Source organism: Mus caroli, unplaced genomic scaffold (assembly GCF_978045245.1).
Source record: "Mus caroli unplaced genomic scaffold, Mus_caroli_1 scaffold_7, whole genome shotgun sequence".
In the NCBI taxonomy this organism is placed as follows: Eukaryota; Metazoa; Chordata; class Mammalia; order Rodentia; family Muridae; genus Mus; species Mus caroli.
The window spans coordinates 7,170,853-7,197,636 of NW_028227262.1; the positions used below are offsets into that span (position 1 = coordinate 7,170,853).

The window sequence follows — 26,784 nt, forward strand, 5'->3', positions numbered from 1 at the left end:
TGAATAGAAAAGTACCCTTTTATTGAGGTAAGACAGTGTATTTACAATACGCCATTGCTAGAGTACATAGTTTGACCATGAGACTTCTAAAGCAGCTGAACTCCAGAGAATTGTAAGGGAAAAGAAACACTGCAGGTATGTTTCTGTTACAGAAGATACACTTGAACATGACAGAAACACTTAAGGCTAAGTACTGGACCTTGTCCTCCATCTGGGGGGAATAATCAAACTATTTGTTTGTTTTTTGTTAAAGACAGAAGGCTCCTTTTAGAAGGGGGTAGGGTTGAGGGAACTCACAATAGGACTTTTAGAAGTCTGAGGGCTGCTTTGTTTAAAAGCAGAGCCTCGAGGTTCTGCTTGAGAAAAGCTATGAGGGAGGCCAAGCAGTTTAGGCTCACTGCAGACTAGTCTCACCCTAAACTGAAAGCTGCCTCAGCCTTACTAAGTTAGACTATGAGCCTCTCATTCTTCCCAGGTCCAGTGTTTTCTGAAATCAGACTGCTGAAAGGGATGTTTGCTGTAGTGTGAAAACCACTTTGATAGGGTCATGTCTACAAAGGAGTAAAATGGCAGACTCTCATTCTAACAGGAGTGATACCTAGCCACTGTCAATCATATAGGCCAAAGCTGATTATAAATATACAGGGCACCTTACACAGGTCAGTTCTCAAAGCATAGCATTGACACTTCAGGGAAGGTGTGACTTTTTGAGGAACATCAGACACAACGCCAGGTCTTTTATTATCCCATGAGCTATTGAGGTAGGATTCTCCACTTATCGTGTTTTCACAGGTTACACCAGAAAGTCAGATGCAAGTACCAAACACGACAGTCATCCACAAGAACGAGCCATGCCACTACAAACCAGTTCTTCCTTCTGTAGATAGGCAAGGCTGGGGATTCTCCTGGCACTGAGAAATTTAGCTAAAAACAACATTGTAATGTCTTATAGATGTGGCTTGTAAATAAATACAATTTCAATTATGATTTTATGCATTAAAAAACTTTGAGACTGTTAAAAATAAATAGTGCAATCATTAGTGGTAAGATAAGTAGTACTGTGTCTGACGAAGTGCTCCCGTGTCCAACAGGAAAGTATCACTGTCCCTGTGGGCAAACCAGCGACAGATGAGGCGAAGGGCATGTTTCCCCAGCATCTTGTTTATAAGAAGCTAGGCCAATTTAGTTAGAACGAAAAAGCTTTTACGTGTCAACGGGGGCGCCTTCCGTCCTAACTCAGGTGGACAACAGTGAGGGAAGCAGATGCGGTGCATGCTAATTTTTGGATATTGCAATAAGGCTGAAAATAAGAGGAAAAATCAAGATGAAGTAATCAGCCCTCCTCACAGTCACGGAACAAGCCTCTAATGTGTCGCACACCTTCAACGTCACTGTAAGTTATGGAAACAAGGTGGGAAGCAATGGCCAAATTTCATTAAGAACCCAAAGAGAAAAACTACATCATGGCATGGGAGAACTCATATGGTATGGTTTAGGATCCCCAAATGGACTCCAATAGCCTCTGTAGCAGGCTACTCCATGGTCAGAACGCTCTCTGCTCGGCTTCTGCACGGCACAGATTGTATGAACACACCCAGGCCACACTCGAGAGATCTGCACTTCCAGATTGTTGGAGAGTCAAGAAAGAATGAGGTCAGCTGTGACTGAGGACATAACAGCTCAGAATGACCTCTGCGTATTTCAAAAATGACTATCTAGTTCAGATTTTTACCTGGCCCCAAAATATTAAGATTCAAAAGGACCACAAAAGTTTTATTTTATCCATGTTTACAAAAACAAAAACAAAAAAAAAAAGGAGTGATTCACACATGAAACTGGGCTTCCTTGGGTCGATACATGGAGATGACATAATCCAATCCAGGCATCATTATTAGAAACCCAGCATACCTAGATATGTCTGGGCCACCACAATGGACATCATAAAAAAAAAAAAAAAAAAATCAAATGCCTACTGGTGTTCCTGAATCTTCTTAAAAAAAAAAAAAAAGAAAGTAACAGACACCATGGTTCTGCACGAACGGCTGTTTCACATACTGCAGCAAGACGAGGAGACAGCCTTCTCAGGCCACTAAGCATCGACAGGCTTCATCCTCCCCATCTTCCTCATCTTCCGACCTCAGTCTCACAAGCCTGCCGCTGCTTCTGCCACTGCTTCTGCCACAGCTGTTGGGACTTTGGAAGGCGTACATTTTAAACTTCTGTAAGGAACTTTACACCCTAGTTCGTGAAATTTAATTTTGTGCTGAATATTCTTCAAAAGGGCTTTATAAATAATACAGTATTTAAGTTCTTCAGTTCTCTTGTTGTTATACCATATTGTTGCTTTCTCCAACTTTGTCTACGAACTGTAAGGAGAAGAAAAACAGAGTCAGAGGGAACTCAAACACTGTACAGCACTGACTAAACCCTGGTTTAAAACATCCAGTTTTATAACATTTGCAGGAATTCAAGGCATGACTGACAGTCATTAACTGGATGGTGCCCACCACCATCTTCTCAGATGTGTATAAAATTATCTTTTTAAAAGTCGCTTTTGCATGGCATGTTATACACATGAATTTTAGGGTGAAACATGAAAAATGCAACACAATGAGTAAAATAATAAATAAAATGACACCAACACTGTTAGCTCAACAAAAAGAAAAGACTGAAATGCCAGCCACTCATGCAGTAGTGAACCCAATAAGATATTTCCACTGACCATTCCTGTGCATCTCTTCTGGGCCTACGTGGTCTTTGGACAAACAGATTTAACTCAATTAAGTTCAGTAATCAACAACAGCTATTAACTAAAAATATGTTAACTGAGCATTCTGGACATCATGCGGAAGTGGGCAAAACTGAAACACTCAAGTGCTGCCAATGAGTATCTGTAATTTTCAAATAAGAACTTCAACAAACACTCATGTAAATGGCTACTAACTTTGGCCACTCCATCCCCAGTCAGAAAGCCTGTCTTTCTTCAGCATCCAGAGGGGAACGTGTATATGATCAGTGGCAATGCTGCAACATGGAGCACCGTGTGTTCTAGCCAGCAGTGCCTCTGCCCTGACACTTCACACTGCTCCTTAGGCAATGACTGCAATCCCTCCTGTACTGGCTGCCCACTTACACGATCACAACAGAAGTTGTAAGCGAGTGCAACTACGGTCTAAGTAAATTCATTCTCTAAAAGCAGTATCTACATTGAGTCTGCTAATAAGGACAAATGGAGCCTCAGTACGCCCCACCCCAAGCTGACATACCAACCCTTGAAATGATCATAAAGAGGTGACTGTCACAGTGTATGTGGAGTCACTAGAACTTTAAATTCCAGGGGCTAAAAGTAAAGCACCACATCTCTTCTTCACAGGTGACTGCAAATCCCCAGGCCGTGCCAGGAGGCCTCTAAGAGTCTGCGTCGAAGACTGACCTGACGTGGCTCGGGATTGGGCTTACAGGAGTGTTCCTCCTTCTAGAAGTCCTTGTTTCTCTCTGCAATTCCTACACATACTCAATGAGCCTTTCAAAAGCCTTTTGGGCTTTAGCCCAGCTGTTCTACACGAGCGTAGAACTACGAAAGACTCTTTGGCAGGTGACTTCTGACATGGGCTGCTCTGAGCCCAAAGCAGTGTCTCCTCTCAGCTGGACTCCATCTCCAGCACTGTCTCCAGAGTTCACGATCTCATTCGGTTTTCAGATTAAGAAAAACGGCTAAAATGAAATCATCTGGAGTTGCCATGAGATTGACTGGGTCTGACACCAGACACAAGCATGCTTCATTCATTCACTTGGGGGAAATGTCTGGTGTTTTTATCTTGAGTGGCAGGCGTTATACTGGGTCCTGGGGAAGAATAACAGCCATTTACCTCTGCCCCAGACGACTATGGCCACAGGTCTGGAGCTCCCTTCTTGACAATGAAAACAGGTAAATGTTATGATAGAGGTGTGCACAAGGAGGGCAGATAAGTCCTGAGAAGCTCTGAGACCCCACAAGAGATGGCAGCCCCCACGACCAGTTAGCATCAAGCATCCAGAGTAGACTCTGAGTACAGGAAGGATTTTACCTATCAATTCATAAAGGTAGCTTAGCATTATCAATCGGAGTAACATCAAAATAGAAAACGATACTAAAAATGGCATGTTCAAACAAAATGTCAGGTTTCATAGGTCTAAGAATGATTAGTTTCTGGTTGTCATGGTAACCAGGATCCATACTTATGCAATCACATCAATGATTCAAACTCCCAGTGAAAAGGCATCATAATCCATACATCTGGGTGGTTCTTGAAAGCGCTTTGCTAACCAGGTGACTACTTACTGATCTGATTCCAGGTAGATTTAGGAGGGATCCGAGGACAGGCACTCTTCTGATGAAGCCGACGACCACTGGGAAAAAGCCCCTGGGAGGAGGAAGACAAGGTACTTAGAGCTCAGTGCTCTCCACAGGAGGAACCACGAGCCAAGTCACACGAATACTTGAATCACTAGTTCCAAGTGCAGTGAACAACTTGACTGGTGGTAAAAGGGTGCCCAGAATAGAATGGGACCTAGATGTGCCGTGATCAGACCACAGGCTTTCTGTTCTACTGCTGGCAACAGGAGTAGAGGGGAGGGGTAAACCAGAAGAAATGGGCTGTGTAAAACCATGAACACAACAGTGACAGCACACCTACCAGTGGGGAGGCTCACATCGCGTCAGTTTCTGGGATCAATACATGCCCACTCAAGTGACACAGCCTCGAATCAGTTTAACTGTAGATCAGTGAACCCAGGAAAGTTACAGAATTTGAGAATGCTCAAGAAATAAACTGCATCTGGGTCTTAAAATGTAGTTCACAGGGATGAAAGCACCACAGAGAAGAAAAGTCATGGAGCTGAGCCCACAGGAAGTGAGTGATGTAACCCACAGAGGAGCAGCCCTTATGGTTCACTGAGGCGCATGCTCCAGACATGCAGGTTGTCTGGAGCACCAAGTGCAAGTGGATAATTAAAGGTATCTTTAAAAACACAACAGGTGGCGGGCGTCACATGCTGCTGCTTAGGGTTCTATGCATTTGAAGAGCCACAAGGACCCTGACTCTAGATCAAGCCAAGATGCCCTCAGCACACACAAAACCCAACACAAGCACAGGGTTTACCAGCAGCTTCTTCAAACCACGAAGCCAATGTATTAATGCAACTTACGCACAAATGACAGCACCTCATTCTACACCAGCATCAAGAGTCAACTCTGGTCTTTTGACCTTCACTGCCATCTCTGCTGTCTTTATTGTTTTCCCACTTCAAACGGCAAACAGCCGTTCAATCTCCTAACTTTATACTGTGTACCAAATCTGAGCCTTTTAAATGTTTTTTCTATCTCCAATTGTTGTTACCTAAACGCACCCTAATTTTTTCTATTAACGTGTATATGTGAGCATGTGTGAGCAGGTAGCACATACTCTGATGTGTGGAGGTCAGGGAACAGCTTATGGGAACCAGCTCTCTAATTCCACCACGTAGGCCCTGGGGATCCAACTCAGGTCTGTCCTCAGGCTCAGTGGTGAACACATTTAGCCACAGAGTGATCTCACTGAATCCTGATGTGCATGCCAGCCTGGTGAGTATTTGCCCAGAAATGCCTTCCTGGCTTAAGAATCTTTTGTGTCCCTCCCTGCCTCTCTGCTGCAGACACTGCTCTCTGGCACCTCAGAGAAGTCTGCAGCCTCTTCTGGCTTGTGGCCCACACTCCCATGGGGAACTGCTCTCCTTTTTACAGAACAAACAACCGCTTTCACAACTCTGTCTAAGCCCCGTCAGTCAACCAACCTCTCTGTGCTGACTTACAGGAAGAGCTCTGATCTGTTCTTTAAGGCTCAGCTTATCTGAACAATCCTTCTTGTGCTTGGATAAGCTCCTCTCTTACCACGTCCTTAAGAATATTCTGTGTCCTTCTATGGTGACATGACATTATCACTGCACTTCTGAAGGCTTTACAGTTTGTTTTTCATATTAGAAATGGTCGCTCCTTAAGACAGGTCTGGTACTTAACTCACTTTTATGTTTTAGGTGACTGATGAGCATGGTCTGTCATCTCACATGCAGTGTTTTCTGGCTAACTGACGGCATTTCCAGAGTGCTCAGTACCGGATTCCTCACCACGTGCATGCACTGAGCACTCTGCCATCAGGTAGCAGCCACTATGAAGAAACATTACGTAACACAGTGACAGATCCACGTACCTATCCATCCTGTTAAGAATGCCAAATGCTGTACACACCTCACAAATGGCAATAAAATGAATTTTGCAGCACTGAGGATATTTTATAAATACTTTATTATCTCACTCAGGCAGTCATTTACATTTAGGAAACATTTTTTTTTTTTTTAGTTGACTGATCTAAACTTACAATAAAAACTCAATATAAGCAGTGGTCATTCAGGAAAAGAGTCTCCCACACTAGCCCAACTGCCTTGGTTTCTGCAATAGTTCTCTCAGACTCTGGCTCATGAAAGAAAAGAAAGAAAAGAAGGGCCTCACCTGAACAAGAGAAAGAATCCATAAATTTCGAAGATCATGCCTATCAGAGGCCAACCAATGAGGACCACGAACACACCGCCCAGGAAAAACCCAGTGGCCTTCACCTTGTGCCTCTGGAAGAAGAATCTGAACGTTCTCTCGAGACCAATTACAAAAGCCAAGCCAGCCACAAACAGAACCTAGAGGAGAAAGACAACGCAACACAGAGAGGGTTAGACAGCACCCTAGTGAGGAGTTTGCTTGGCCTCTGATGTGACAGATGCCAGAGTCCTCATGAGTCCCTGCTTTCATGCCCAGCAGCAGGAACAGGGACTGGGGTGAGCATGTTGGCAGGCCCGGCTGCCCTCACAGGCCTCATTCTTTGCTTATCTCCACCCCACGAAGGAGGAAGATGTGATAGGATAGAGAGATGCAAGGCCTGGATGGCCAGCCTGCATTAAAGTGTGACGCTCAAATGTACTCCCTGATGCTGCAGTTGTCTCTGTGGAGGTTTCTATGAATGGAATGGAAGATTCGGGGGATGGCCATGCAGACAGCATTAGAGCAGTGTGAAGCTCGGGAGGCAGCCCAGCAGCAGAAGTGATACATGTGTGGGTAAGAGATTGTCCCTGAGTTTGTCTCTCCTTCACTGTGTGTGAAATACTTCCCCCATTAGCTTTCCTCAAGAAAAATTACTCCTTACCAATCAATACACAGCAAGCCCACTAGCTAAGTGTCACATTCTCGCTCAGCAGTGCTGTCCATAGCACTGGCATAGAACATCTACTTTGTTACCCTTTCTCTCTTTAATTAAAATAGGCCACAGACTTCAAAAACACCTAACATCTTGCACGAGTTCTCCACCTTCTCCCAAGGGGGATCGCTTACTTCTGGAGCTCCTGCATGACCTCCAACACAGAGACAGGGCAGTACACAAGCAAGGAAAGAAGGCATGTTGCTTCTAAGGAGGTCAGCTAACACCACAGTACGAGTATGCAAGAAAAAAATGAATTGCTTTATTTACTTACTTACCTGCCTGGGGGCACGTGCATGCAGGCTAGATGCTATCTCAGAGGAGGCGGGGCACGTGCATGCAGGTTAGATGCTATCTTAGAGGAGGCGGGGCACGTGCATGCAGGTTAGATGCTATCTTAGAGGAGGCGGGGGCACGTGCATGCAGGTTAGATGCTATCTTAGAGGAGGCGGAGCACGTGCATGCAGGTCAGACGATATCTCAGAGGAGGCAGGGGCACGTGCATGCAGGTTAGATGCTATCTCAGAGGAGGCGGGGGCACATGCATGCAGGTTAGATGCTATCTCAGAGGAGGCGGGGGCACGTGCATGCAGGTTAGATGCTATCTTAGAGGAGGCGGAGCATGTGCATGCAGGTCAGACGATATCTCAGAGGAGGCGGGGGCACGTGCATGCAGGTTAGATGCTATCTCAGAGGAGGCGGGGGCACATGCATGCAGGTTAGATGCTATCTTAGAGGAGGCGGAGCACGTGCATGCAGGTCAGACGATATCTCAGAGGAGGCAGGGGCACGTGCATGCAGGTTAGACGCTATCTTAGAGGAGGCGGGGCACGTGCATGCAGGTTAGACACTATCTTAGAGCAGGTGGGGGCACGTGCATGCAGGTTAGACATCTCAGAGGAGGCGGGTTTCTTCTTTTATCAAGTAGGTTCCAGGGTTTGGCTGACGGTAAGCCCCTTTACTCACTGAGCCATCATGGCAAAAAGGATGTACCTTTTAAAAGCTTTTAGGTTACACAGTTTAATCATGTGTACAGTCTTAGACATTCTCATTAAAAATATTTTCATAAGTTTACTAAGGCAAAGGACTAGCAAGACATATTTCTTTTACGTTTTGAGACAGCACCGTTTTCTGTAGCCCAGGCTAACTTTAAATTTGTGGTGATTCTATCTCAGTTTTTTATATGTTGAGCAAACAGGCCTAAGCTACCATGCCTGGCTAGGTCAGCTGCCTCAGTCTCCTATTCAGGGGTAGCACTCACTCAATCCATTGTAAGTCCCACCATAACCACTTAGTAGGGTGGTGGCCCTGGTAGGAGCTTTAAGCTTCTCTGCTGGTCACATAAGGCTGAGGGCTTCATTGCTGCTGCCAACAGTAACCCTGACAGTCATTTCCTACGATTAGCAAGTAGATAAAACTGCCTGATGAAAATTTAAAAGACACATATATTCAAAGACTTACATTTCCAATAGCCAGCAGTGCTTTGTCAAAAAAGAGAATCATTCCAAAGAACAGGAAAAACACTCCAAATCCTGTTAAGCCCATGCCAATTTCTGCAACATAAACCACACGGTTAAAGAAGAATCAGGTCCTCAATGTCCTCATAAACCCAGCACAGAATGCCCCAGGTCCCCAGCGCGGCAGGCCAGGCTCCTTCAGCATCAAGGCAGCACCACTAGTTCTACATTACATCCAATGTAAATCAGGAACAGAATCCCCAGTTCTTAGGCAGGAGACAGGAAAAGACATTTTTACCTCAACGCCCCCCCTACCCCCCCACCGCTCTGGCCTTAGACAAACATGCATAGGCTTTAACTGTTTATTGCCTACAAACTTTACACTACCAATGTCATGTTTAAAACTAGAGCCTGAAATCTTAACCTAGCCTCCATTTTTACTTCTTTACCTAGAAACTAACACTTGCCAGCCCACTCTGAGAGACCAAGGGCTGCTGTAGGTACTGAATACCGTGGTGGGCACAGTTTAATGAAGCCTATTCCGCGTAAGAATGCTGCATTGGCCTTGGATTCCCTAGGCCTTCCCTTTTGTACAAGGCAGACATACTCAACGCCAAGTGTGCCGGCCACCTCATGGTCACACTGCTTTAGCTGTTAAAGGATACTTTGCAATTTTTTTTTTCTCTAAAGAATTGTTATTTTCTGACCTGTTATTATTTTCCTGTCAGCTCTAGAGAGCTAAAATCCAGGCCAGTTACAACCCTTGCAACCAAGGGTGGGGGTGGGGCAGCAAAATCAAAGGCTCAGCTGATGAGCCACTACTTTATCACCTTTACCTCTGTGCCTCCAGGGCCTTTGTTTTTTTTTTTTTTTTTTTTTTTTTTTGGTTTTTCGAGACAGGGTTTCTCTGTGTAGCCCTGACCTGGAATTCACTTTGTAGACCAGGCTGGCCTCGAACTCAGAAATCCGCCTGCCTCTGCCTCCCGAGTGCTAGGATTAAAGGCATGCGCCACCATGCCCAACTCTACATTTTTTGATACTACTTTCCATTTTGATTCTAAAATTAGTCTGAAAGAATTTACAAGCCTGTCTACCACCATTCTAATTTAAATGTATTTGAGATGCAAATACCAAAGGAATACTTTCTTGTCTCAGGAAAATTTCCTAAAACAATGATTTAGGTGTCAGACTCTAATTTCCCAGAGAAAAATATAGAGGAAGGAGAAGTGAAACTCTCTTAAGTAAATCCTAACAGCCCAGTCATTTGACTGTGGCTACCGTCTAGTTCACAAATTATCAGAATGACACAGCACCCACGATGTTCCTTCATGAAGACAGACATCGGGCTGGTACTGCGCTTGCTGTGCAAACATGAGGACCTGGATTCAGACCCCCAGCATCTTCATAAAAGGCCAGACTTGCGGGGTCATGCCTCTATTCCCCGGGTTGGTGAGGCAGAGATGGGCATTTTGAAGCTCACTGGCCAGGCAGTTTAGCCACATCAGTGAGCTCCAGGTTCAGTGCAGACCCTGTCCTGTGTGTGTATGTATGTATGAATGTTGGAGAATGAGCAAGACACCCAATGTCAATCTGGCCACAAAGTGCATGTGCGCACGTGCACACACACAAAGTAAAGGCATTCCTCAGGTTTGAAAATAAAGGAAGAAAACAATATGGCAATAGTTCCTATGCATTGAGAACCTGTCAGGAATCAGGCACTATGAAGTACTTCCCAGAGAATATGCACTATACAATCCTCCCAGTAGCACTGGACTGTAGTCAGACTCACATCACTTTGGGGTCAGAGGATAACCTACAGAGAGGAGACTTAAGCTGCTCCAAATCAAAGTTAAGTATCTAGTCTATCTTAACCATTACATACTCATTAAACTCAAGGGTACTGGAATGCACAGAATATAAACGATTTAAATTTAATCTTAGTCTAGAACAACTCAGTGGGTATCACACCTTTAAGAGTTAGCTGATTGGGCTGGAGAGACCACTCAGCGGTTAAGAGCACTGACTGCTCTTCCGAAGGTCCTGAGTTCAAATCCCAACAACCACATGGTGGCTCACTACCATCTGTAATGAGATCTGATGCCCTCTTCTGGGGTGTCTGAAGACAGCTACAGTGTACTTACATATAATAAAAGAGTTAGCTGCAGTGGAAAAGATATCCTATAAGGCTCTTCACAGCTCAGTGCCAACAGTGCCTCACAATTCCTTTAACAAAGTTCTGAGGTACCCAGTAGCAACCAAGGCTCAAGTTTCCAATGAGCAACCCATTCCTGGCTGCTGTATTCAAGCATTAGTGTGGGAATTGGCCACACCACAGGCAGCAGGGAGAGTACAGACCCAGTCTTATCATTCTACAATCCTACTAGAGCCATGATTCACGAAGTACAGGTCAGAAGGGGACAGCTGCCTGTAGACTCTTTTACCACACTGGCACCAGTTCAGTGCTGCCAGGATTCCTCCATGAAATGGGTCAAACCCTTATCACACCCCTTTCTCACCTCCACCTTTTCCATTGTCCCTATCCTTACCCAGCTACAAGTTTTCTGAAATCAAAAGGCCTACATGCTGCAGTGATCTTCCTGCCTGTATCATACTTGGGAAAACATAATCTCTCTTTATTTTTTTCTGCCCATAAAAAAAAAAAAAAAGAAGCTTGATAAAAGCAATCTGAGATATTCGCTAACATAAAGAAAAGACATACTAGAGAAATTTTATAAAGACCAGTTTAGCCCATTGTCAATCACAGCTGGCATTTAGTGATGGGGACACCTTCACAGAGCAAGAGTAGCCCCGCCTTCCTCATCACACCCTTTAGGAAACAGAAGAGTTCAACTATGTAAACAAATACCACAGCGGCATTTTACTTAATGTGACAATCCAGATGTGAGCTGGAAGCTGCCCCCATTTCATCTCCTTGAGTAAGTCTTGGCATTTCTTTAGGCTTTGCTGGTATGGGGGAGGGCATACTACAGAATCTTCAGCACATCATGAACTGGCATCTCTGAGCAGTCGCTCAGAGCCTGATCAACCTCCTCACAACATCTGAAAGCCATGACTCATGCTGGCACCTTTCTGGGCTGCTACTGGTTCAACCTCGAAGTCAACACAGACACAGATATAGCCTGAATTTGACAAGCTCTGGTTCCTTAACCACTGGCTATAACTCACCATCTCACCTCAGAAATCAACAAGTGAACATCACAGAATTTCACCATCCCAAGAAATGTGGTAAAACAAGGGGAGAACAGCTTCTTCTGCCCAGAATTCAATCCCTCGCTGTGTTAGTTTTGTTGGAGAGTGACATTCTCTGCCCTGTGCACAGGGTAATTTATACACCACAGACTTGTACCATCCCAAGACGTGAATGTTGACATCAAGTCTCCTCAGAAGCTAGATAGCTAGCCCTACAGTGACAAGAGCAAAGGCTTGTGAACCAGAACTCCCAGGACCATGGCTGTTTCTGCCTTTGTGTATAACTCAATGTCTTACACGTCCCAATTCATAAATGGTCCATGCCTTCCCACACTCGTGTAAGAATTAAACATGTAAGTAATAAAAGCTGCTCTTCTGGAGGATCCAAGTTGGTTTCTAGCACCCACACCAGGCAGCTAAAAACCGTCTGTAACTATAGCTCCAGGAGGATCCTATGACTCTGGTCCCCACATGCATGTTAAAAAAACACATTTAAACAAGTAATTAAGATCACTCTTATCTATATAACTACATGTTGCAGTAAACTGAAACAGGTTCACAAGACTTAGTGACAGAAGGGAAAAAAGGGACACTTTTATTTCTGACTAGAACCAAATGAGCCTGACTGGACCAAAAGACAACAACCCTGGGCTAGAGAAGGTAGCTGTGCAGTCCACAGTAAGACAGAGGGGACTGCCAGGGTGTGGAGGGACTCATAAAGGATCTGTGACATTCCAGAGTGCCACAACTTGAATCTAAATCTTCAAACTCCACTTTGAATAACTTCAAGGAAGGTTTTTGTTTCACTTCAGTGGGATGTTAGAATCTTGAAAAGCTAAGGTGACTATAGTTTGAAGAAACGAAGTTCATGGTAATGAGCAAAAGTGAGGCAAAAAGAGGTCATACCCATAAAGATATCTTTAAAAAGTAAACAGCTTGGGTAGAATTCGTAAATAAAAAAATAACTAAGATCGATAAGAAAAGATAGAAAAATGGAAGTCACAGAGAAAACGATGGAGACAGGGATAACGCTCTGCTAGTCTGCAGAAACACTTGGCTGCGATGCTCTAATCTCTGGGGCTACCAAAAAAAAAAAAAAAAAAAAAGGCAGGACTTAAGACTGCAAAGCTGATCAGAATGTGAGATAGGCAGAAACAGGATGCTAAAATAGAACACGCCACGAAGTACAGACTACAACACGAATAAAGAAATCCTTTCCCTGTAGAAACAGGCAGAGTCTTTCATGCTTGTAATCTCAGAACTTTAGAGACTGGAGCAGAAGGACTACAAGTGGGAAGGCTAGCACTGACACAATGAGCCTCGTTAGCCTACAGTGTGATCCTGACTCCTAACCCAGAAATCTAAACCATCGAAGTCAATGCTCAGAGCACAAAGTGACTTTTTAACATTAGTAAACTTGGCTGAAACTTAAACGAGCGGAAAACCGAAGTCCTTGCAGGGGAATTTTGGGTAGGTTGGTAACAGTGGCGTCTGATCACCGCTCTCTACGCCCCCAGCCCACCCCAGCCTTGCAGGCGCCTCCGCGCGGGCGGACAGTCCCATTCCCGCCACCCCGGAAACTTGGTCCGACGGCTGTTCCGTGGGACAGAGCGCGGGTGCCACCGGGGCGAAGGTGGCGGCGGCGCCACTTGGGCCGGGGCAGGTCGGCGGTCCTCCCGTCGCGGCTCCCTCCCTCCCGCGGGCCGCCGCCCCACGCGCGCTCGCTCCATTCATTGCGGGGCGGAGCAGAGGCTGAGGCGGGAGCACCGGCCAACGCTGGGGCCCGGCAGCGCTTACTCTGCGTATCCGTGAGGGAGATCATGGTGGCGGCGGCGAGGACCGCGGTGCCTCGGGGCCCACGCTGCGAAGCCTGGTCCGGAGAAGAGCCTCGGCGACGCCGCCCGGGCCCGAGCCGCCACGTCTTCCGGAAACACGCAGCCGCCGCCGCCGGGCCGCAAGGCCGCGCTCCATTGGCTGCGGCGAGACCAATAGCACGCGCTCTTGTTCGGATGTGCGCCCGGACGCCACACCACGCAGCCAATCAGAGAAGGCAATGGCTTGTGATTGGTGGAGGGGGCTGATCCGGAAGGGTGGGCGCTGCAAGCCGGGCGGCGGGAAGGTTTTTACGCGCGGAGCGGCTGACAGGTTCGTGGAGGTGCCGGTTCCGGCGCGTGGGGCCGCGGCTGTCTGCCGGGCGGATAGGAGCCGGGCGTCGTCTCTGCCGTCGCTTTCAGGAGCCCTGGTCGCCGCAGCTTGCGCTTCTGCCTCGTCTTGTGGTGCCGGCGGGGTGGAGGGATGCGCTCAGGGTTAGCGTGCGTTTTCCTTCCGCACTGATGACAGTGGACCTGGTTCACGGTTTTTGACCTCTTTGTAACTTAGTTCTTGGAATGTATTTCGTGCTGCGCTATGTTTTGCTGTGAAGTTGCCTAATTTAGGCAAGGGGTAGGTTATTGGCAGCAAAGTCCAAAAAAATATATATATTTGAAGTAGTGGAAGGAAATGAACTTAGACCGAATCTCTCCTAAGGGAAGAGAAAGCGCCTCTATTTAGGTTCCGGAAAAGGCATTCCCCGCCCCCCCCCCCCCCCCCCCAGGCTGTTTACAAAAGTGAAGAGATTCAGGCTCTGCCATGATAGAGGATCTTAAAGTCCATGGGCAGAATAGTATCAGTCTAGGAAGTGATAAGGAGATGCTCTCATACCTGAGGAAGGAGGAGTCTTGACTTAAACCCATCCTTAAATGTCCGTTAGTTTTGTCCTTACTCTTTAATCAGGGCTTATCTGTCTTAACAGCCTTGTACAGGAAGGGTACAAATTCGATAAAGGAAACAGTTCAAGTGAGAATAGACGGGTGCAGAATCTGTTTTTGGAGAACACTCTTAGATTTAGCAAATATAAAATTAAGCAATATATAACACGCTTTCAAACGTTTGTTTTTGTTTTTATGTAATGGTGACAGATTGTCATTGATGGAGCAAAAAAGTTGTTCACAACAGTTCATGAACACAATGAGGTCCTTGGCTCCTAACATAGAAAACTAAAACACCACCCCTAATAAAAGCCGGTGTTCTAACTGAGCACGAAATGACTTTGAAATTAGCAAACTATTGAAACTTAAATAGGCAGAAAACCTACGTTCTTCCAAGGGAATTTTGGGCAGGTTACACGCCTACCCAAATAATTACTAAAAATACAAAATTAAGCAAAACATAACATGTTTTCTAATTTTGTTTTTATGTAATGGTAACAGATTGTCATTGAGCAAAATAATTGTTCATAACAGTTTGGGGAATTAAATGTTCAGGCCTAAGTTTTAATCTTTAAATTTTAATATAAGTCATGTTTTCTTCCACTTTTAACTGTCCCAAATTCTTTTAAGCCAAGAGAGTACTAGTGTGTACCTCACCCCCCTCTGCAAGTGAGCAAATTTTATAGAGAAATGGAGTAAGCTCCCTGAAGAAGAGAGGAGGCTCTGGAAATTATCTACTTAGAATATTAATTTCTTTTAAGGAGGAATTTAACTGTAACTCTCTAAAGCAACTGTGCAGTATACTGCCAAGTAGTTTATTTGTTTATCCATTCATTTATTTACTTTTAAAAAAATCTATCCTCCTTATTTGTAAGGTGAGTCCTGCCAGGCATGGCTGTGCATGCCTTTAGTTTCAGTACCTGGGAGGCAGTCACCCCAGTTTTTAAGTCAGAGAGAAAGCCATAGAGGAACAGTGTGCCATGTTGCTAAGGTACACATGGGCCTAGTGGGAGAATTATTTGGTGAGTGTTGTTGACATTCTATTTGGCACCAACATCTATAAGATTTTTTTAAAAACTATATTGCTTTGTAACTTTTTTGTATGTAATAGTGACAGATTGTCATTGACTGAGCATTATTGATAGTACTGGTTTTTGTTTAGTTTTTGTTTTGTGGTGCTAGAGATTAAACTCATGACCCTGTATAGCTGAACATGCTAAAGCCAAAAGGCAAAGCATGCAGAGCTAAGACTTACGAGAGTGGAGAAAGGTAGCCGGGCGTGGTGGCGCACGCCTTTAATCCCAGCACTCGGGGGCTATACAGAGAAACCCTGTCTCGAAAAACAAAACAAAAAACAAAACAAAACAAACAACAACAACAAAAATACCCAAAAACCCAAAAACAAAGAGAGTGGAGAAAGGTGTGTTGCCATCAGGAGGCAAGGAGAATGGAATCGTTTTGAAAACGATGCCCTCCAGGAACAAAGGAAGACAGAGGAATGGTTAGGATAACTTCATAGTCATACGGGGCAGGAACACTGGGAAGGTTCCACTTCTCCGCACACTCAGTTGGCACCGTAACGGTTTTAGCTGATAGTAGTGGAGACTTGGGAAGTGTGTTGCACAGGCCTCTGCCCTGAAGATGCCTGCTTCACCTGGTCACTAATGCCTGTGCATGCTAGCAGGACCTCTGCCAACCTCCACAGTGTTGCTGGTAGACATGTTACCATGTTTGTTCTTTCACTTTAGAAGGACCTTTGGATCTCCGGTTCAGTTTTAGAATGGCATCCGTCTCAGGTCAGTGGATGCAATTATTCCTTGCATGTTACTTTTTTTTTTTTTCTACTTTGTTTTGTTTTGTTTTTTTGATTAAAAAAGTTGGAAAAAAATCTTGATTCTAGAAATGATTTTTTTTTTAAATCTACTTTATTAATATGCACAACAGACTTTCCCTTGTGAGTACTAGTAAACAGGTCACGGATGATCAGAGCGTCTGCACGGTGTGACTGTCATTGCTGTCCATCTCCAGATGGATGCTGGTCCGTAAAACTCTTCGTACTCTCTTCCTCTTTCTGAACTTGACCTGTTATACTAACCTCATATGGCACAATATCAAAGTATAAAGTATTTTCTCCTTTAATGCCAATGATGTTCTATTGTATGTAATGTGCTGTGCTATGTTTTGTTTGTCTATCTGTTGTTGAGTAGTTGATGTTTTATTGTTCTTTTTAACTAAATTTGACAAATTTGGTTTAGTAGTGCTTTCGTGCGGGGGGTATGTGTGTACGTGTGTGTATGGGTGTATGTGTGCCTGGTTCTAGGGTAAATTCAGATCTCTTTCCACCATGAATTCTAGGGTTACAACAGCAAACATTACCACTCACTCGCCATCTCCCTAGTTCTTTTGAGCGTATACCTAGAATGGGACCTACTGATGAAATGGTGATCTTACGTTTAAGGTTTTGAGGAGCTGGTGCTGTTTTGCACAGTGGCTGCATTATTTACCGTCCCATCAGCAGCGCATGAGGGCTCTGAGAATGTTTTTGACTGATGTCTAGAAGACTGAGAACATACAAGGAAGAACTTATGAATCACCAACAACCCCACTGCTCCAGTTAATATGAACACTAATTAGCACCAGCTTTCTCGGTTTTCAACCAGAGTTTTAATGATTTGTACAGTTTTGGAATGTGATTTGAAAAAACAAGAATAGACTTCAGATGTGGTACTAAAATTTTTATGATTTAATAGGTTTTATTTCTTCCATTAATTTATGTATTTTTACATCCTTGTCCCCCTCTCCCTCTTTCTCGCCTCATACAATGCCTGAAGTGTGTGACATTGTTTTAAACTGACCTTACTTATTTAAACTTTTGGTCCCCTCCACCCCCAACCTCTGATAACATTAAAGGATCTAAATCTTTATGTGGCTCTCTGAGTAGTGCCTTAAGTTCACAGAAGCAGTGACTCTGACGCTGGCCTTCCTCAGGTCAGTTCTCAGTGTGCTGGTGTCTTCCCTTCCATTGCAGGTTTTATGTGTTCAGACTATGCAGTAATATGAGATCTTGTTCTTGGTTTGATTGACGGGTGACTGGCAAGGACAGGGAACTTTTAAACTAGGATGGTGCTCCAATCTTTTCTGGAGTGTGATGGTTATGGCCTGCTGCATGCTACCCTACCAGTTAGCAAACAAGATGGAGTTCTTTTTAGAAAAACACTCTGCTCACCACCACCCACCACACAAACAGGCACACAGTGTCACAGTTTGCCTAATGCCAGTGTGGATAGATGACCTAAGTTTTTGGTTTTGTCTGTTCTCACATCCTACGGGTTGGTAGTCAGTAATACTAATTTGTCTAGATCCTTACACAAGTAGTCATTACTTCTCCATCAAGATGAGACTAACAGGTGCTGCAGAACGGAGGTACAGTGTGGGCATGCTTGGATTCCACATCTTAGTGTACCTACCCTGACTTAAGCTCTCCCAATGGGCTATGATTTAAAGCTAATCAAATAATGGAGTGGGTCCATTTTAAGAAGTTAGTCTATTTTGTCTACTGTTCTGCCTGTTTGTTGATATATACTTGAAGCACCCTCTGAAATTGCCTTTGGTTTGTTGCTTTGTATTTGATAGGAGGAGACTGTTTGTTAATGTCAGCTTGGGACATTGTTAGAATATCTAGACATGAACCACAAATTTAGGAACACAGGTGTGTGGCCTAGGCTCCTCAACATGCTCTTGAGATAGAGTAGCAGCAGTGTGCCCCATGCTCTCGGTCATGGCATCCTTTGTGGGTTGCTGAAGTCATTCACTGAGTGTTGACTCTCACTGCTTGTGACCTGTATCGTAGAGGCTAGCTTTAGAAATAGCATCATTTTGAGTAATGTCTCAGCATCCAGATTTTTGAACATCCTTGCTCATCGGGACTTTGTGTAGGGGTCTCCAGTGCTGACTTTGTTGCATAGGTTGACACTAACACCTGGATCAGGCAGAATTTGATCAGAAGAGCAGAAGTGCCAAGACTGTTGAAAAGATGTACTGCAGCGATTAACCCTTACTTGACCATGGGAGGTAGTTAAGCCCTCCTTCTATGTTGTCTGTGTGTATGGTATTAGGTCAGAGGTGGCTGAAAGGCATGCAGGGTGAGAAGAGATCTAGAACCTTGAGAGCAAAGGCAAAATACTCCCCGTGAGGACGGACGGCAAGTTCTTATCCCATGGTCCACTTCTCAGCTCTCACGCAGTTCGGAAGGAGGAGGACACTCACAGAGTTGCTGTTCTTGCACACATCCTGGCTCTAGGCTCAGAGAACTGAAGGAGAACAGGCTCTGGAGGCCCTGCTGCTCTCCTGAGGTTACCTCACAGCAGTTCATGTCAGGAAGGCTATTAGCCCTGATTTGACACTGATGTAGATGTGTAGATGCAGAAAGCTAGGTGTCTGTTTCAGCTCTAAGGTCTAGTTCTCTGGCACTGGTTAGAGAAGGGGATGCTATAGTTCCAGCCTGGCTAAGGCAGCACAGCACAGATCCCACCCTTGGCCTCTGACTTACTTAACGTACAAATGAGGGCAGTGGTGCAGTCATGCTTCTGCCATGGCATGCTCCCTTGTCCAGCCTCCCAGAGAGATCACAGATTGCCTTTATCCATCTCAGTCACAGCTTGACGGAGGACTAGTGTTTTTATGTTAGGTGTTTGGGAAATAGGAGCGGAACTAAGAAACTAAAATCAGAAAGCATTAAGCACGGCCAATAGGCAAAGCACAAAGAGAAGGAGAAAGACATGGTGTGCAGGTCTTATTTCTGGTGGTCAGCGGTCAGAGTTGGTGTTCAGAGCTGCCTTCTCCAGCTCTCCATGTGGGCTGTTTCTGGTTTGTTTCTATGTGAAGACTTCCCTTATTGGTATGCTTTTTAGAGTTACCATTGTTACTTTGTAATAGCTTAATCATAGAACTATATATATGGGGATGGTGGGGGGGGGTGCCCCATGAACCCCTGTTCCAGACACAGCCCTTATCTCTATGGTGTGGTAGCAACCCACCTCCTCCTTAGTCATGGTCACTTTCCCTGCCAGCTCAGCTGCCTCTTGCCTGTTGATTTCCTAGTGCCCAAGTGCAGGCCACTGGCTTCCAGTTTTGAGCCACTGTTCTTTTCCTTGGTAGAAGCATCTTCTCCTTGAGGCCTAGATCCCCAGAGAGACCAGCAGCCTCTCAAGGGTGAGCGGCTGTTCAACCAGCAGCTCTTTCCAAGTCAGAGTAGGAGGAGCAGCTACAGGAGAGGCATCAGAACTCACTGAGGTGTGTGTGTGTGACTGACTGGGCCCAGCTGGCACTATAACTGATCTTTTGAAGTGGCTTTGGTTATTCTCTCAGGGTAGCCACTTGTAAACATTGGGGGCATGATTTGATCACTGATTTCCCTAGCATTTCATGGGCTGTACTTTGAAGCAGTTTGTGTAAACTATGGATATGGTCCAGGAGGCATGTTGTAAATGGAAGTATAGTAGGTTTCACGGAAGCATGTCGGGGAAGGTGAGCCCATGCACAGCATGTCTAACTGAGTGAGGTACTTGCATCACAGAAGGTCCCAGTGTCTTGTCAACTTGCTGCCAGTCATTTGGTCTTCCTCTTAAGAATGATGCCACAGAGGAGGCTCAGTGAGAATGTGCTGTAAGCTGTCTGTAAACTGGGCGCTGACCAGATTAGTCTGAGCGGGTGGACGTTGGTGCTGGAAGAGGGGCAGCTTGTTCTTGCTGTTGTACAAGAACAGGCTTGGCTGATATCCGGATGGTTTTGTCCGTTTGATGAATTAGCATCTTTTTAATTATTACTAGTGGGCCTTCACAGAGGACACAAGTGACTACACAGTTATGCCCGTGTGGATTTCCTACACAGTGCTCCCCAGACCCTGTGTGTGTTTCTTCCTCAGTCTAATAAGAACCCAGGTGTAAGGAACTCCCTGAGAGGTCATAGGGTCCTGAGGATGATGAGGGGCAAGATAGGCTTATACCCCTTGTTCTTGCCTTCATTTATCACTTGCTTGAACTCGCTTTTTCATAAGCCGCCTCCACTGTGGTCCTGGCAGTGTGCTTTATGAATTGATGTGCTAATGGTAGGAAGCGCAGAAAACACAGTAGCTTACTTCCTTGGGAGACTTGGGGCTAGCCACAGATGATTTCAGAAGGAACGTAATAAGCATCTCTAGAAGATGTGGGCAGCTAGGTGTGATGGCACACGTCGTAATCTCAGTGTCAGAGAAGCTGAGGGAGGAGGAGTATAGGTTCAAGGCCAGCCTGGGTCTGTCAGTGAGGCTCTTTCTCAGAATACAGAGAGGGCTGGGTCTGTAGGTTAGGGGTGGATTGTGTGTGTGGTCTCCCTGAGGTCCTAGGTGCAGCACTGCGTAGATAAAATAACAACAATAGTAAGATCTTATTGTGAGAGTTAGGTAGGTAGTGGTGCCTGGTTGGCTGTGACAATAGTGAGGAAGGGAGATGGGTACGGAGCACGGGAAGGTAAGGATGTGCTCAGGCCTACATGGGTGGGCTGCACCCTGTAGGATAAGCTAGAACTCAGGAGGAGTCATCTGATGCTCACTGGGACTTGCATCACTGTGCTGTCATGTCAGGGGATGCTGTGTCCTATTGAAGAGCCAAGACCTCAGTCACATAGATTTGCAAATGAACCTACCCCAGATTTCCAGGAACAGAGAAGTTGCAGCAGGTACTGCAGGAGCTGGCTTCCCCACCATGGGAACAAGGGGCACCAGCAGGTCCCTGACATGAGGGAGATGCAGGAGTACCTGACCCCATGCCTGACATCCCAGGGAGAACCTGGTGGCTGCCTCATTTCTTCCCTTCCGATCATAACCACAAGATTTGATCCAAGGAAGAGGCATTCCAGTACACTAATTACTAAAGCACACGTGATGCCCTTAGCTTTCAAATTTCTCTCACTTGCCTTGATCTGAGCCTCACTGTGATTTGATACTTGAATCAGTACTTGAATAGTACTTGATCCTGAGACTTTGTAAGTTCGTAGCCACGGTGTTGCAGAGCAGGTTACCACAGCACCGTTTGTCACGCCACACATTTCATCAGCTTGCTTGGGATGACTGGAAGCTGTTGTCATGCACGGCATCAGTCCAAACACGGAGGTGTCTGTGCGGTTCAGGTGCCAGGTGGCTCGCTCGCAGAGACTTAGGAGACTGTTAGGCCAGTTTTGTGTGACATGATGAGAACGGCAACTGTCATTTACTACACGTTTAGCTTCTGACCAGTGCCCATCAGGGACTCCCTACGTGTTGAATGAATCACTGAACTTTCCCAACATTACTTTGGTCTTATTAAGAGCATATTATGGACACTTGGTAGAAGGGGACAGTGAAGTTCACTGATGCTCTGCTGAGATCATTTAGCTGGGAAGGGAACCAGTCCCAGGTTCTGACTCTAGAACATGCTCTTAGCCCTCTGCTCTCCTACTTTTAGGCTTGTAATGTAGACGGAGGACTTTCCAGAACCCAATCGGGAACCTCACAGTGTTTGTTCTCTCTCCTCTCCCAGCTTTGACAGAGGAACTGGAATCCGTAGCCAGTGAGCTTCATGCCATTGACATCCAGATTCAGGAACTCACAGAGAGGCGGCAAGAGCTCCTTCAGAGAAAGTCAGTCCTGACAGAGAAAATCAAACAGTGCTTGGAGGACTCTGGGGCTGAGGCGAGCAGCGACTCGGACACATCACCAGCTGCATGGAATAAAGAAGGTTTGCCACTCTCCTGCCTTCCCACTGTCGTAATCAAGAATGAAATCACCCTGTGGATCAGTGTGTACGGGGAGATAAAGCTAGCATGGGGAACTTGCAGGCAGATATTCTTTATTCATGTGCTATAATATTTTACATGTGAACTTGAAACTTGGGTTTTGTTTTCTGTGTGTATGGTCTTAGTAGCAAACATCAGTGTCAAAAAAAAAAAAAAAAAGAAAGAAAAGAAAGAAATTAAAGTATATCAGTTAAAATTTTAAGCATTAACTAAAACAAAAAGTTAGCTAAACTCTCCAAACAGACCCTGCCCCTTGGGCTTTTTCTTTGTTTGTTTTTGGTTTTGTTTTGTTCTTTCTGAGACTCAATCTTTAACCCTGGCTGTTCTGAAACTAATGTAGACCAGTTTGGCCTCCAACTCACAGATCCGACTGCCTCCTGAATGCCTGGATTAAATGCATGTGCCGCCACACTCAACCCAGAACAAACCATACTTAATTTAAAGTCTTGAATGAAGGGCTAGAGAGATGACTCAGCAATCAGAACACTGATTGCTGATTGCTGGATTTGGTTCCTAGTGCTTACAGCTAGACGGACTCTAGTTCTAGGGTCTATAACACCTTGTTCTATTTAGTCTCTGAAGCATCAAGCACTCCCATGGAACACAGACATAAATGTGTGCAAACGCCCATACATACATACAAACAATTAAAAACTGTTGTACAAAACATATTTACTATTACATTTAATGAAATATTTTAGGAAATTCTAATTTTGTCTATGTGTGGAGATTATTCTCAGGCCTGGTCTCTAAATGCAAAACACTTCGGCCCGAGTCCAGCGTGTAATTAAGTTCATTTATGCTGGGTGCTTTAACTCATCTCATTCATGCTGGGTGCTTTAGCTCTGTGAACTCCTTAGTCACCCCTGACTGTCCTTCCCATGCCTGGCTGAGCACCCCCCTCCTACTTTTCAGTTACTGGCACGTGTTTCCAATAGGTTCTGGTATAATAACCATAAAACAGTCACTATGCTTTGTCTTGAGTACTTAGTTACACAAATTACAAAATTACTATGTTTTAATGGTTCATGAATATTCAAAGTTTTATGCACTTTTGTGATTTGTATATATTCTGGTAGCTTTATGTGGAAAAATATCACCATTCACATCCCATTTATAGTCTTTATCCTTTTAATTTTTCTCTTTCTAGATTTTCCATGGTTCGGAAAGGTAAAAGATGTGCTGCAAAATGTTTTTAAACTGCAAAAGTTCAGACCTCTGCAGCTGGAAACCATCAATGTCACCATGGCTAGAAAGGATATCTTTCTTGTCATGCCCACAGGAGGAGGGAAGAGCTTATGCTACCAGCTGCCTGCGCTGTGCTCAGACGGTATGTACAGGAAGAAGTGGCTGATATGACTCGAACCCATGCCTCACCAGACTGTTTTTGTCTACTACCCTGGCTACACGGGAGAAAGAGCTTATGTGAGGACAGAGAGAAATGGTGAAGTCTGGGTTGGGCATAGAGAGTTCACAGTGCTTACAGGCATTCAGGTAGGCTTCAGTGGGAGAGGGCATGGGGTGACATAGCTCTGGGCCAGGTGAGATAGCCTGCGCTGCACAAATGCCTCTGAACCCACCAGAGTGAACTGTGTCCTCCCAAGTGGCATGGGGGAGAGGAGGGCTCTGAATGACACCTGAAGCAAGAGAAGGAGGAATATGCTGGAAGCTGAGGCTACACGAGCACAGGGGGATAATGTGTGTTATGGAGAGTGTGCTGTGGGTAGCCCAGGGATAGGACAGGTGGGAGGGGCCTTAACCTCTGACAGCTGCTGGCAGAACGTCACATAAAACCAGGACCTGAAAGTTAGGTTAGAGGCTGGGAATAGTCTTTGCCCTTGGCTCTGAATTTAGGTAGATCTGGCATGGCTGGCACCCAGAAAGAAAACGTCTTAGTGAGTGACTGGGAGCCGAGCTTCTGAGGGTGGGGTACTGTGGGAAAGAATGGCTACGAGGGGAGGGAGCAGTGCTAGTCTGTCTGACGCGCTCTAACACCCTGTCTTAGGCTGGACGGTTGATAGGTAACTGAAGTTTATCGCTCACAGTTCTGCAGCAGATTTGATGTCTAGAATGGACCTCAGATGTGGCCTCAGATGTGGCTCTTTCTTGCTGAATCCCAACATCACAGGGCCAGTCTCTTGATCTTTGTTTACTGGGACACTGATCCGAGGCCTCACCCTTCTTGACTCTCCTCCCCAAGGGTTGTGCTCTTCACACCTTCCCAGTGTGCATTGGGTTCCAACAAGGATTCAGACCACTGCAGGCATCTTGATTTCTGACAGATGGGGTCATGACTGTGTTGAAGTGTATTGAGTGCCTGTTCCAATGAGGAAGAAGGTGAAAGTGTGGGAAAGAGAGTAACAGACAGGGCAAGAGTCCTGTGTGGGTCAGTATATTTAAATCCGACTCTCCTCTGCCAGGTGACTGTAAGGAACACAGAGTAGAAATGTGACTATGTCATTTCAGCAGCACACAGCAGCTCGCACATGAAGAGTCCCTTCCTTCACTGCACTGCCCACTGGTTTGCCCTCAGGCTGCCTATCTGATGTGAAAAGTGAAGGCTGCATGTGCCTGCCGCCCTGAGCAGCACAGGCTATGTTCTTTTGGACAGCTTTGAATAATTTTTCCCTGATACAGCAGTGTAGTACTAGGCCTGGTGTGTATTATTCCACTGAGATTTTCCATACTTGTTGTTAAAGAGGGTAACAAATTAAAAGTAGTAAAATGTATTTCTGTAGGATTGAAGAAAGGTAGACATTTATGTTTTCTTTTAAAAAGTACTTATGATTTGAGTTTTTGCGTGTGTGAGTGTGCGTCTGTGTCCACATTCCTGAGCTCAGAAGAGGCACCGGATCTCCTGACACCAGAGTTACGAAGGCTGTGAAGCACCATGCGCTGAGAACTGAATCCCGGCACTGTGTGAGGCTCAGCTCTTAACTGCCAAGCCATCTCCAGCACAGTGACTCGTCTATGCTTTATTTACTTGCCTTACATTCATCTTATTTGCTCATTTATTCTGCCCATCTCTCTTATTTCTTGAACTGATAAATCTGAATTGGCAACTACAGGGCCTGCTGGGTGCAGAAAGTGGCTACTGGAGTGCACTGTGGTGGGAGTGGAGAGGTGAAAGTAGGTCTTGCTTTGTTTTTCTCTTTTAGGTTTTACACTTGTGATTTGCCCACTCATCTCTCTTATGGAAGATCAGCTGATGGTTTTAAAACAGTTGGGAATTTCAGCTACTATGTTGAATGCTTCTACCTCTAAGGTATGGGAGTGTGGTTTCGGTTTTCAGATGTAAAGTCTTAACTGATGCGGGAGTCTCATTGGCATCTGAGTTGCCTGTAAGGTATAAACCCTAAATACTATGTCAGGAGCCACAGGCTTCTGCTCACAGCCTAGTATTGGACAATGTCTATTTTTGTATACCCCATGCCTGTTTTTACTTATAAAGATAAAAAAAAAACCCCACAAACTATGAAAAGCTAGTATTGTATTGCACATGAAGTCATAGACTTTGGGTTCCGTGTCCATAGTAAACTTGTTGGATCAGCAAGCTTATTCTCTTAGGTATTGCTTCGGCCCTACAGCAACTCAGCCTAGTGCTCGTGGAGACAGCATTCCACATGACAGCCTTTCTCCTGTCTAGCACTTCAGAGGAAGCATTTGCTAACATGGTTTGTTATGTAGTGTAAATGCAAGGAGGCCCTGGGAGATGGTTCGGTGGGTACACAGTGGGCACTCTGCTTGCAGCACGAGGGCAGCCTGAGTTTGATTAGTGGCATGAAGCTCCCTGGAGCTCGCCGACCAGCTAGCCTGGTTTAATTGATGAGTGTCTCAGCAAGACTGTGTCTTGAAAAGATAAGCTGGGGCATATAAAGGAGGAAGGTTCCCTCTGACCTCTGATGCTGACTCCATGTGACACGCACACACGTACATATATATACACCACCTTTCATTGTGCAGTCTATTTTAATACAGAGGATGAGTTACAAAGAGCACATATGTGTGTGGGGATGGACTGTCTTACCTTATCTGTAGGACAGACCACTTCCAGGCTGTTCCTTGTAAATTCTGTTAAGGAATTCTTTAAAAATAGACAAATGGTTGCTATTCTCCATCTATACCCTTAGCCTCATGATTTATTCATACAAACAAATGCCAGGTCTCATGTTTTAACTGTAGATTTTTTTAGTGTATAATAACTCTTACAGATGTTTTGTCTTGTTATACTTATTTGTGTGTCAGTGGAGTAGGGCGTGAACTCACCACACTGCATGCACAGGTGGAGGTCTGAGGAGTAGGGCG

The 26,784-nt window shown here is 45.2% G+C and overlaps 2 protein-coding genes across 7 annotated transcripts in view; one reads left to right on the forward strand and one right to left on the reverse strand.

The window, feature by feature from the left end:
* Golt1b (golgi transport 1B) lies at positions 1 to 13,867 on the reverse strand. Of its 2 annotated transcripts, XM_029478879.2 has the most exons (6): positions 13,721 to 13,867; positions 8,718 to 8,809; positions 6,524 to 6,702; positions 4,322 to 4,403; positions 2,723 to 2,755; positions 1 to 2,366 (listed from the first exon to the last, which is right to left on the reverse strand). In XM_029478879.2, the coding sequence occupies exons 1-5, from the start codon at positions 13,743 to 13,745 to the stop codon at positions 2,747 to 2,749; spliced, it is 387 nt and encodes a 128-aa protein (XP_029334739.1). In that variant the 5' UTR covers positions 13,746 to 13,867; the 3' UTR covers positions 1 to 2,366; positions 2,723 to 2,746. The 2 variants fall into 2 exon arrangements, with proteins under 2 accessions (XP_029334739.1, XP_021020584.1); XM_021164925.2 differs by lacking the exon at positions 2,723 to 2,755.
* A 145-nt stretch (positions 13,868 to 14,012) lies between these two features.
* The window catches only part of Recql (RecQ like helicase), a 33,877-nt gene continuing 21,105 nt past the window's right edge, over positions 14,013 to 26,784 (forward strand). For 3 of the 5 annotated variants that reach the window (XM_029478614.2, XM_085839798.1, XM_029478613.2), the window contains exons 1-5: positions 14,013 to 14,068; positions 16,419 to 16,466; positions 22,224 to 22,421; positions 23,630 to 23,809; positions 25,638 to 25,744. In XM_029478614.2, the coding sequence (XP_029334474.1) occupies positions 16,451 to 16,466; positions 22,224 to 22,421; positions 23,630 to 23,809; positions 25,638 to 25,744 (501 nt within the window). In that variant the 5' untranslated portion in view covers positions 14,013 to 14,068; positions 16,419 to 16,450. The other 2 variants (XM_021164542.3, XM_021164541.3) reach the window with 2 other exon arrangements.